The sequence below is a fragment of the Vespula vulgaris genome, chromosome 20 (genome assembly GCF_905475345.1).
Source record: "Vespula vulgaris chromosome 20, iyVesVulg1.1, whole genome shotgun sequence".
NCBI classification, from domain to species: Eukaryota; Metazoa; Arthropoda; class Insecta; order Hymenoptera; family Vespidae; genus Vespula; species Vespula vulgaris.
In genome coordinates this window covers 1,125,578-1,138,789 of record NC_066605.1, presented here as the reverse complement: position 1 = coordinate 1,138,789, position 13,212 = coordinate 1,125,578, and the positions used below count along the sequence as shown (strand labels likewise).

At 31.3% G+C, this 13,212-nt stretch overlaps 2 protein-coding genes across 2 annotated transcripts; one reads left to right on the top strand and one right to left on the bottom strand.

The window, feature by feature from the left end:
• Nucleotides 1–1,381: 1,381 nt before the first annotated feature.
• On the bottom strand, nt 1,382–7,259 carry LOC127071020 (syndetin). Its single transcript, XM_051009780.1, has 9 exons — nt 6,006–7,259; nt 5,297–5,809; nt 4,519–5,201; nt 4,062–4,440; nt 3,721–3,987; nt 3,166–3,639; nt 2,950–3,071; nt 2,623–2,815; nt 1,382–2,557 (listed from the first exon to the last, which is right to left on the bottom strand). Exons 1-9 carry the CDS (start codon nt 6,048–6,050, stop codon nt 2,444–2,446), a joined length of 2,790 nt encoding a protein of 929 aa, XP_050865737.1. The 5' UTR covers nt 6,051–7,259; the 3' UTR covers nt 1,382–2,443.
• Nucleotides 7,260–7,475: 216 nt separating this feature from the next.
• Nucleotides 7,476–13,200, top strand: LOC127071026 (IDLSRF-like peptide). Its single transcript, XM_051009792.1, has 5 exons — nt 7,476–7,701; nt 7,800–8,126; nt 8,309–8,440; nt 9,553–9,705; nt 9,796–13,200. The coding sequence occupies exons 2-5, from the start codon at nt 7,997–7,999 to the stop codon at nt 9,987–9,989; spliced, it is 609 nt and encodes a 202-aa protein (XP_050865749.1). The 5' UTR covers nt 7,476–7,701; nt 7,800–7,996; the 3' UTR covers nt 9,990–13,200.
• Nucleotides 13,201–13,212: the final 12 nt, after the last annotated feature.

Genomic DNA, 13,212 nt, shown 5'->3' with positions numbered 1-13,212 from the left:
TTTCAAAAGTTTCTTATTGATTCATATGTGCACAATCATGTATCTATTTCTCTTCGATGTAAGACATGACTCTTGTTAATGTCATGCAATTTTTCATATTTATACCTATTATTATAATAAAAGAAATATGAACAAAATTGAAAGACATTGATATATAACCATAGAGTACTTGTTGTATTAATAACAAGCCAAAGCCTGAGCACTCTATAACAAATTTATAGCACTTTTTTGAATATTACATTTTATTGTGCATATAATGACTATTTAACTAATAGCAATACAATAATAGGTTTTGCCGAGAACGGAGTAATAAAATCACTTATGTACAAAATATAGACTTGATTCTCATACTTGTTGATTACTTATAAATTGATATTACTATGCAAAAATATTTTCCTGCCGCCCGATGTAAAATTATCATACGCGCAGATCTATACAGGAAATAGATCAGTGCTGAAAATAAGTTATTAATAAAATTGCTTATATTACATGTCCTTCATTTCCTTTTTCCAATTTTGTTTTTTAATTTTGCGCGACAATAGATTATATATTTATAATAGTATCATCATGTTTAATGACATGCAAGATAATCGCTAATAGTATCAATTTCGATTGATGCAGATGTCACATCAAATAATTATATGAACGTACACACATCTTTTTAAAAAATATTTTGCTTTTCTGTTAATAGAATAACAAGATAGGTATAAACGTTATGTCAAACTTGGGGGCCACATGTTATTAAGTGCTAAATCATAAAGACATTGGAAAATAAGCTGTATTAGTTTACTCCATATTATCTGCACTAACAGCCAAAAATTCCTTTGCATCAATAAATGTTAAATTACAACATCAAAAATAAAAAAAGAAACTTGGCTTTTGCCTTTAATAGACTACAAATTATGTCATATATTTATATATTTTTGCTATTAAATATTATTAATTTTAAAGAAAAAAAAAAAAAAAAAAACGTCTTGATCGATAGACATTGGAATTGTACTCAATCTCTTTTGCAGTCTTTCATAAAAATACAAAAATAATGTAATAACATATGTAATTTTTGAAATAATACAAATATTTAAAAATTTGATAGAAATAGTAAAGGTGCAATTGGATTTTTCCGGTTTTTAGTGTATGTAAAACACTATTATAGCACAATCCATATATACTTTTACAGTAAACATACTAGTTATATGGAAATTTTTATAAAGTGGAGGTTAAAGTAATTTAAAAACTACATGTTTATGTACATTATTATAATTTGTATAATAAAAATTTCTTTAAATTCCTGAATTTAATGCTTGAAGCATATCTGAAATAATAAATTCTATCTTTTTTTTCTTTTTTTACAAAGGGAAATATATAAAAGGACACTATAACATAACACAAACATATATTTATATGATTCCTTTTAAAATGATTCATTTATCTTATAATTATAACAATTATGCCTGTAGTAACTTGTTATTAATTCATTAATACTTCATTAAATTATTTCAAATATTAATTAAATTGCAATTAGCATGATTATTATGATTATCTAGTCGCAAGGATCATACAAAATACATGATTTTGCATATATGTATCTTATATCTGTACAACACTGTTACCTTAATTTATTATATAGTATAATTAAACTTTATATTTGAGAAAAAAGTAACCCACATATTTTTTTCCTATGAATTCACATATTTTTTTTGAGATTCACATTATAGTCATTAAGATTCTGAAACCATCAATGATAAATTCAGATTATGCACTTATACATGTACATACATGATATCAGTGGAGTATGCAGATCTATTTTTGTTTAATGTTAATTTTTTGAAAGTCTTAATACTTTTTTATAGTCAAATAAAAAGCTCGTATCACTTTATATTATAATTACAATGCATTTGTCATTTTGTTAGCGCAAATATTTTTACCTTATATAAATAATATTATGTTAAATATCTATTTTTTGTATTACAGAGATTCATTTTAGTCTATTCACTTAAATGATTAATAACAACAAAACAATAAAAATAATTAAAAAACGCCTCATTTAGACCTAAATAAACAAAATCATCTTAAACATTACTGTTGGAATAAAACTATTCTACACATTTATATAGTAAAAAGTGCCTTTAGTTAATAAAATGTACTGTAAAAATAATTATGCGTTAAATATATTCATTAAATTCATAATGAAGTAAAACAATTTAAGATTTAATATATCGTATTTTCGAGAATAATCGTTCTTAATAATTACTAATAATATTGCGCGTGTGTGTGTGTATGTGTTTCTCTCTCTCTCTCTTTCTCTCTATCTCTAACATATATATATTAGTTCTACACACACACGCACGCACACATGTATGTATATATAGATGATATTATACCTTTTTTAGATAATCTCTATTTCAACAAAATCTTGTGCTGTACTATAATGTATTATTTGATGCTATCTACAAGGTCTTTGTTCATTGTCTACACTGGCAATTAAGCGCTGACGTGTTTTTTTGTTATTTTGACAGGCTGAAGAAATTAATCCTATTAAATGTTTTACTGAGTATTCCTAAAAATAAGAGAATTATACAAATATAAAATAATAACATTTACAAAATAAATTCTTTGAACTACCTTATGCTCTTTGATCCATTCTTCCAAACTATTTTCTGGATAATAATAAGCTTTAATATACGATTCTACATAATTTTTATGTGGCATTGGTTTTAAAGTTGATGATAATTCTTCAAACTTTGATTTTAGTTGTGTAAAATCAAGTTGCATTAATGCTCTTCCACCATTTGTGCACTTTTTTGCACAGGAGAAGCTATAATAAAAAAATTTTTTATATAATGTAAATTTATTGAATAATATGAAATAATATTTTATCAATTTTTTTGTAGATTTGTCCTTTAATTTATCGTATCAGAGAACACAAAATGGTATATATATTGTACATACCCTTCTACTAAAGTATGTGTAATTAAATGTGCAACATTTTCCCATATGGAAGCATGAACTTCATCAGACAGAGGAATAAAGTTTGCGATGTTATTCAATTTTTTATTTAATACGTTTATCTCCTAGGTCAAATATAAATAAAAATAAGTAAAATATATAAGTTAGAATACTAATGTCACGTTATATAGATACATTATGAAACTGCAATGAGTGTACCTCCAATAAAGTGTCGATATAATTACTATGTTGAGACATGACATCTGTTACTTCCCAATTGACTTTATTCATTAAATTTAAAATATTGGCTATATCAAATGCTTGTGATACTACTGCCATATAAACTGGTTTTCTTAAATCTGTAGTACATACAATCGTATGTGCATAAAAATGATGTAAAAATCCTCTTTGTGGACTACTCCCAAGGAGGTGCTCTAAATAAGGTTTTAAGTTTTCATACTGTTGTCCTAAAAATATCAATGATTCAACAGCTACAATACGTTCAGTTAATCCATAAAGATTTTCAGGTTGTGTCAAAGTTACGCTAGAAGACAAATGTGGCTGCCTCACTTTATTATTACAATTTGAATTTGCATTATCATCTGTATCATTTTCACTAATTATTAAGTTGTCTTTTATACGATTAAGTAATAATTTTAATCGTGGACTATACATAGATTCACTGTTTATTTGCTGAAAGAATAATAAATAACAGGTTTATTATCAAATTACAATATTAAACGATAAAAAATAGATTGCATAGAATAAACTTACAAGATCTGCAGTGAAAAATAAATGCACTGTGTAGAAGTAAATTTCAAAAAATTGGATCATACTTTGTATAACTGCAACTGCAATTGATCTTAAAAGCCTTGACATTTGCAAATATTTTCCACATACTCTCAAAATGGTTAAAGTTGTATTTGTGACCATTGGTCCACTGTGTTTATGTTTAAACTTCTTTTTATTTACTTTGGTATGTTCTGATTCATCAACATACTCGCGTTTTAATTCATCGTCATCAGAATCGTCAGAAAAATCCTAAACAATTTTATAACGTTTTCATAATATTCCACTGAGATATTAATTACAATATATTTTCTAATTTTACAGACCTCATTATGAGCTAAAATATCTTCTTCCATAGTGTCATCAAGTCCAACAGTAAAAGGTGATGTGCCATATTCTAAATATTGTTGTAATAACAATTCAATGCCTACAGGAGTTTCAATTTCACTCGTGATAGAAGTATCCAAACCATTGCATACTTTAGATTTGTTTAATATAGGTTTTAAACTTTTGAATTCTTGCAATTCAGTTGCTACAAAATCTGGTTTCACAGGACACAATTCCCATCCATCATATTCAAGAAATATTCGAAGTTCATCCAAACGAGATATATTATAATGTGAAAGATATAATAGAGATTGTTTTTTCATAGATTCTTGCAATCTTCCAAATTTATAGCCAGATAATTCTCCAAGTTCCATTAAACTATAAAAAGGACAATTTTTAAATGTATCATTTACTTTAGAGAAATTGTTATGTATATAAAAATAAATATTTAATTACCGATTAACTATTCCTAAGACATGTACAAACTGTTCGAACTTAATATATACCAAGTCAGCATTTGATAGATACATTGATATTTGTGCTTCTACTTCTGACCACATTCGCATAATACTATTTTCTAACTTATGCTTGACATATTGATTACTAAACATCTTTTCAAAATCTTTTTCATCTGAATTACTTTTTTTATTATTTTCATGTTTATTATGCCAACAAATAACTCGGCAGTAAGAGATCAGTATGTTCCATAGTGACGTACAAAGTTCTATTAAACAAGCAACACATCTATCTTTTGGTACAGATTGACATAGTTGTATATAATGTCTCTGTGTATCCTTTTCAGTATACGAACGAATCACAGCAGATGCTGTATTATGAATAGCAGCAGTAAAATGCAAATTCATTTGATCCACTGCTGTCTGTGTCTTTCCTAATAACATATAAGCTTCTTGTATTGATGTATATACAGTATTATCAAAGTCAGTACACATTTTAGAAAGAGTATCATCTAAAGTCCTTTCAGTTTGTTCCAAAATGTCTTGTAATTTTCCATTTAAAGCAGCAATGCATTTAAAGTGCTTGTATGTCTGTGCATCTCTTCGACATTTTAAAAGAAGTGAAATTGCATCTGGATAATTTTTTTTACTCAAAAGTTCTTTCAGTTGATCTCCCATACGTTGCTAAAATAAATATAACTTAAATTGCTATACATTCTATGAATATGTCAACAACTTTTTTTTTTAATTCATCAAAATCAATATAAAGATATACTTACAAGACCTTTTATAGTATCTACATTTTTTAGTAATTTTTCAATGACTTGACGTTTCTTGTAATTTGCTAATATTCCTAAAATAGCTTTTGTAAACTGTTCCTTAGCTACTTTTAAATCCTGTCTTCCCATTCTACATATTGCCAACATATTCTGAAGTTGATCTTGTATAACTAAAATATTATCAAATTCTTCTTCACATGCATTTTGCTTTTGCAAAATTAACTGCAGTAATTTTTTTGATACAACTTGATGCTGTTGTTTAAGTTTCTTATAACGTTTTTCTATTTCCTTTGACTGGAATATTCTTGGTTGCTTTTCTAATTCATGTCTACCAGGATCAAAGTCTTCATCTTTCCTAAAGTAAATATTTTCTATAGATTCCAATATCTCTTGATCGGGAACATGTTCACTTTCAGTGGACTGTCCAGTTTCAGATTGTAAATCTTCGTATTTCTGTAATGGTGTTCCTAAGAAATCTGGATTTAAACCCATAAATGGAACTTTGGTTGTGTTCTATGAAAATGAATAAAAGTGATCATCAATCTATTAGTTGATATAATATTATTAAGACCATATGCAAATATAATCATCTGATATTCAGTAATTCTTAACCTTAAATACTTATACTAAACGTATCGAATAAAATTGAAGTAAATCTAATTTAATTAAAATATTTTCTTATTGTTGTGTAAATAAATCGAAATGATACCTGCTTATTAATAAAACTCAAGAATTTATATTTTAAATCTTCCATGATGAAAACTTCTCATAGCAATGTAACAGATCTGTGTGTTTACTTAACAAACCATCGATGCATGTTTTAACTTGTCTCGCTATTGTCAACGTAGACAACAGTGCGCTTTGAATGAATTGTATATCACATTTTAAAAATAATCTTGTAATTATATTATAATCTTATTCTATTAACGAATACACATTACGTCTTATGATCACATAATACATTCCGATTGAATATCCTACGTAATTCTAATCAAAGAACGATTCTATTCTCTTTCTACATCTGACATTGGGTATTTCCCAAACGTAAACACGCGAACAGTAATTGGGCAATTTTTCCTCTTCGTAAATGTTACCCAATTATCGAACATGTATACAAAGAAATTCACGTATGTTTTTAGCCAAAAATACAAATTACACTAAAGTCACCATACTTTCTCGTTGATTATGTTTATATAAATAACGTTAACATTTATTTATTTTATTAAATATGGTGCTGTTAATATACGCAATATAAGGTAAAAGAAGAAAATTTAATACGTATATTACTTGGAGTAACAAAGATGGCAGTTGTATCGTATTCGTGATCCTCTGTCGATAAAGTCTATCGCGACATTTTCACGATATCAATGTTTATAAATTTTTAATTATATGTACAATATTCGATAATTCTACCATTTCTATTGCGTATAATACTGAAATATTACAAATTATCCTAGTCATCGTAATATCTTGAAATATGGTAGAAAGTAATACGATATTAAAGAAAATACTTAGCTTAATGGTATATGCTCATTGAGAAAATATCCTAGTAAAAATATCGTCCTAATCGAAGGATCAACATTTGTGCATTGAATTATAATCGGACAAACGTGATCGGAGAAATTAAATTGGTGGAAAAGTACGTCTTGTTGAGCGTGGGATTAAATGGTAAACGAATAAAAGAAGATAGAAGAAAAGGTTCGATGAGAGAGAAAGGGAAAGAAAAGAGAGGAGTGTGATAGGAGGGAATTGGGATTTGGTAGGAAAGGTCCCAAGGGATGATAACACGTAGAGGAAAATAACAAGGTGTAGGAAAGGTAAGGGTAAGGGAAAGGGAAGGGAGGGATAGAGTAGAGAAGAAGGGAAAGAGAAAAAACGGTGTGGCAGGGATGCGAAATCGATGTTGGACTGGAAGTAAACGACTAGGCGCAGCAGCGGTGCGTGGGTGTACCGGGTAGCACTTCGATACCGAGGTTGTTGATTGGTCGAGTTTCTTGTAAGCTACGTCACGATTGGTCGGAGTTCCGCCATTGAATTTTCCCACCCTAAGAGAATGCGATATTTGACGTGCGATATGCGCCTCATCCCTTTCCGTGTCCGACGCAGGTGCGTCCGTGCTAACTGTATATCCTGTATCACGCATCCCGACCCTTGACCAGACATTAAGCCAAAAAGGAAGGAGAAAGATGGATGCTTGGAGAGACAGAGACGAAAGGTCGAAAAGAGGGATGGAGAGAGAAGGTGGAGTATACTGAAGGAGGAGGAGACAGATATATACGTACACACATTATACACACACATACACACACACATAACTAGGATAGAATCGCAATCCAGAAGCAGCCAACCGACCGTTCTCAGTCGATCGTTGACAGCTGCGAGCGTCACGCGACGAGCTTCAAGAGGTACGACGACGTGTCGATAAAAGAAAAACAAGTCGGTATAGTTTTCTCGTTAACGATCGACGATTAATAATCTATAATTCGATTAAAAAATTTCCTAGAAACGTAATTGAGGAGGAGTGAGGAGGAAGTGTTGGAGTAAGTGGTGAAATAAAAATTAAGAAAGAAAAGAGGAGGGACATAATTCTGTCAAGTGTGCCAACCGAGCAAGGTGGCGAAGCCATATTTGAAGGACCAGATTTAAACGTTGGACCTTCTGTCATTATTTCTTTTTGTTTAACGATATATCCTATCGAAAATGCCAAGCAGAGTTTCGTTCACGAGTTTGACCGTCCTCGGTCTCGGCCTCGCCCTGACGGTCTTTCCTTGTACCATTCTGGCGATCGATTTGAGCCGTTTTTATGGACATTTCAATTCGAAAAGCTCAGGTGAGAATCTTCGCGGTTTAAAAAAAAATTCCCGCACTTTTTTCTTTTTTTTTTCTTTTAATATCATACTTGACAAAAAAAATATCGTTTAAATTTCGTTCCATATGTGAAATTCGAATTGGAATAAATCATTACGGGATACCGCGTTTAACAAACAAATTTTCGAAACGTTTCCTTTTCAGACGACGCTTGTCATCCCTATGAACCATTTAAATGTCCTGGCGATGGTGCTTGCATCTCGATACAATATTTGTGTGACGGGGCGCCTGATTGTCGAAACGGTTACGATGAAGATACCAGACTTTGCACGGCAGGTGAGTCGTCTTATTTCTTTCTTTATTTTTCGTTAAATTTTCGTTTCAATATGTACCAGCTTTAAATCCCGAGATCGATCGATCTCCCCGTAATTTTACAAGAGGGAGCCTCTGTTATAGTTAAATACATATGTATCTGCATACGTGGATATATATATTATACATAACATACATATATCGTTCATGTAACGTATGCTTTCTTTCTCAACAAGTAAATTCTCTCCTCTTTTCTGATCGCGCAAGTCGATTTTGTAAATTTGGAGAATGGCGATCGATCGTCATTTTCTCTCTCTCTCTCCTCTCTCTTTTTCTTCCTCTCGTTATTTAACTTTTAAACGAATCGAGCAGCCGGCCAAAAATCGACCCTTGTTTGTCGCCGTCATTGTTACTCTTTAATAACCAAACGACGACGTTTCATAGCCAACAAGGCTACGCTACATTGCTCCTAACGACCGATCGAGTTCGAGAATAAGTGGATAAGTATTCTCTGGTTCGCTCGTACTTGCGACTCGGTCTTCACGTCCTTCATTAAATCTTCTTCATTCTCGATCATTCTTGTGTGCAATTTAAAAGGAACAAGGAAAAAAGAATTAAATAGCACTGATTAATATAAAATGATGAAAAACTGATACATCAAAATTTTCATAAAATAATAATGACAAAATATTAACTATTATTAATTGCAAGCAATGTTAAAATATCCACAAGAATTTATTATCGTTGATAACATTTCACAATCGATTAAGCGCAATCACCGGAGATAATCCTAGAAAAGGATTGCCACGGGAGCTAGCGAAAGCTTCCGGCACCGAACTTTGCTATGCGTTTATTATTATTCGTTAAGGGACACATAAGCGTTTGTTCTTGAACTCGATCGATCGAGTTGCTCGTGTTAGGAGCAACGTTACTCTTCGGTCGTATTATATTCGATAAAATATATCTCTTATTCGTTCGTTGACCACTATTCGTTAAGATAAATAAATAAATAAAAAAGAAAATAAGAACCAAACGAACAAACCCACAACAATATTTCGTTTATACGAACTTAAAAAAATTGTCGAGACGTGAAGTCACGAATAAGTTCTTCAAATTCGTTCTATAAACTTTTCTAGCTAAACGACCACCTGTAGAAGAGACCGCCAGTTTTCTTCAGTCATTACTGGCGAGTCACGGACCGAATTATCTCGAGAAGTTATTTGGTAATAGAGCTCGAGATACCCTTAAACCACTCGGTGGTGTCGATAAAGTTGCCATAGCGTTGTCTGGTAAATATAGTATACAATCCTTCCGACGATATTAAAAATTATTAACTGATATATAATGTAACAATATTTTCGTTTCCTTATTTTTTATAGAATCACAAACGATTGAAGATTTCGGTGCAGCACTTCACCTGATGCGATCAGATTTGGAACACTTACGTTCGGTCTTCATGGCAGTGGAGAACGGTGATCTTGGTATGCTCAAATCACTTGGTATCAAGGATTCCGAACTAGGCGACGTTAAATTCTTCCTCGAGAAGCTTGTGAAGACTGGCTTCCTCGACTGAAAAGGCAACGATTATATCAAGGATAATGAAGTCGTCGCGACGAGGCACGATCCTATTGACATTTTCTTCTCTTCGATAAAGAAAAACTTTAGGATCGTACGTGGTCGCGTCGCAGCCAATGATTTTTCTCATATTCTCTTCGACTACCTCGTTTCCTCTTTCGATCATTCTACATCGCTTTTATTATTATTAGCTATTTCTCTACGTTTATGATTTTTTTCTCTTTGAGAAAAATTATTGCACAGTCGAGATGCTTCTTATTCTTATTCGCTTTTCTCTTTTCCTTCATTTCACTTCTCTTTCTCTCTCTCTCTCTCTCTCTCTCTCTCTCTCTCTCTCTCTCTCTCTCGTTTTTTCTCCTTCCTTTGTACATATAATAATAGATTATTCACTTGGTCACCCGCTATTATTCGATGTAATCGCAACGAATATTCGAGAGTATATGAAACGACTAACGGAAAGTAATGAAGTTGAAGTTGAATTTGAAGATGTGTCCGTGCCTACATTCTTCTTTTCTTCGCATACCTCACGTATGTATGTTCACGTTTTATTATGTAAGGAGGATGCGTCGAATGATGGAGATGATCTTTACTTTTCTTTTTTCTCGACTCATGTTTTTACGTATATTTGCTCGTTGCTCGACTTTTCCAGGTCGTCGATATCAACCGGAACCGGAGCTGTGCTTTGGTCGGTTTAATTCGTTCTACAAAAAATTTATTATTGAATTTATTCTCTTACAGATATACATAATGCCGCACGCGTTTGTCGTTTTGTAAAGTCTATTGTCCTTTTTCATTATGCGTTAAAAATATACGGCACGATACGACATTGTAGCCGCGTCCTATGTACGAATAACGTTCTTCATTTATTAACAATGAGTTGTTACTGCTGGAACAGTACGATGTCTGTACCGAATTTATTTTAAGAGCCAGAGTAGAATTACGAAATATTTTGCTTGATATCAAGTATGTTCTTGAGGATACGTTTTATCTTATTTGGGTGAAGTATATTCTCAGTAAAATGATGCATGTATGTATGTATGTTATACGCGAACGCGTCCACGTTTGAAAGAGAGAACAAAAAAGGTGCAGAGAGATAAATAGAGAGAGATAGATAGATAGATAGATAGATAGAGGGGGAGAGAGAGAGAGAGAGAGAGAGAGAGAGAGAAAGTGGCTAAAAATGAGATAATCTATGAAACGTTTATTTGAAAATAATCTCTCTCATCTCTGCAGTACAATTGCGATGGTAGTAGACGATAGCTATCGTACGTTTAGGTTGAATTTTTGCTTGAAAGGAAAGTGGGTACAAAAATCGAACATCGTACGCGTTTATTATTCAGGGTACGACAGGAGGAGTTTATTTTAGGGGAAAGGAGAAGGAAGTGTACTAAAGTGCTACCGTATTAATATTTTCACTACGGTAAATGGAAAAAAATACATATCACTATAAACATATCACTAATGTAAACGCGAACGAATAACGAATTCTCTCGAAAAATCGTTTTCCATCTCGTACGACTGTTTACAGATTAATCCGTGCAAATTTTTCGTGATCAATCGATCGGACGTGTTTTCTTTTTATTTACAATTCAAAAGATACGTCAATCATATATATATGTAATATATACATATATATACAACAGCTTCGAACGCAAAGCTTCTTCCTAAGGGCAGATCGTACATATGGTCTTGATAAAGATTGACAAACAAACCAAAAAAAGAGAAAAAAAAGAGAAAAATGAATTATATAAAAAAAAAAAATATAAAATAATAAAAAATGAATCTTCGAGACCGTATATATATAGATGAAAACGCGTGAATATATTTTTCGGGAGAATTTTTTCAACGATAACGTATTTACTTATTAAGCGTATCTTCTAGTCAAACAGTCAACATATCTTTCACGTAAAATAAGTAATTACGTATGTATAATTACGTACATATTATATTGAAAGAGTCACTTTTATCAGATAGTAGATATAATATTTTGGTATAAAAATATAATATATTCCCTCCAGATGTCAATTACGGTCCAAAGTAGGGCCTGGACCGAGGACAAAATCCGAGGGAACTTGTGTGTTATATTATAATGATGATGTGTATATCGGAGGGTCAAGGTGCTCCGACTCTCCGCTAAAGTGTGCCTTGACCCTTTGACCCGACTTTGATGTAAATCATAATTCCCTGAAATTACCTATTTCCCAAATCCAAACTCTTATCTAAACTTGAAGTATGTCTTAAACAGCCACATGCCATAATTGATAAATTCGGTTGAATATTACAAATGCACATGCCATCGTAATGAATCGACGAGAAAAATGGTCCTTCTATTGATTTTTTTTTATTTTATTCTTTTAAGTTCAAATCAAAATCGATGTAAATGTTTTGTTTTCTCTACATTATTTCGATCCGTAATAACGACAGATGCGTGAACAGTTGATTTATTCAACATATATTTCTAATTCTACGAATAATATATACGCGGTAGCACCTGGACCGATAAAGTTTACTCTACAAGTATATATACATACACATATATATATATATATCTTCTTTATTATTCGCTTTTTATATAAAATGGCACGGTATTCGCATTAGCGATGTGCATAATTTAATCGGATAAAAGCAAATATGTATACATGAAAACGCATGTAATATTTATCAGATTTCCATAACTTTGTTAAATCAAACTATCTATATGTCGTATACGAGCCTCAACTTTGTCGTTTCGAATCGATTGAATATAGAGCGCAATACGTTTATTATATACGTCGAACGCGATTAAAAAAAAAGTATTAAAAAGTGCACACTATAAGTCGAGTCTATATTATTTTTCAATTTTAAATTGTTCTACTGCCAAAGAATTCTTCTTATTATACGGCATCTGTGGCATATCGTACACTTTAAGCGATTTTGCTTCTTAAAGTTTTGTACTTCCATTAATTGAATATAATAATATTCATGAAAATAATTTTAGCGCGCAATGGGTATTGAATAAAGTGAACGTTTCTTCAGTTTTACTTGACAATTCTATTACACACACCCGGCACGTCAATTGCACATCATGTGGCGATTATTACAAATTGTCGTTAACAACATTTTTCATTTATTCTTTTTATTATCTTTGATATATATCGTCCTTATAAACTCCTGGGAATTAGTAATGTAAAATCATAATATAAAATAAAAATTTTAATCTTTAAGCATCATTATTTGGAAAC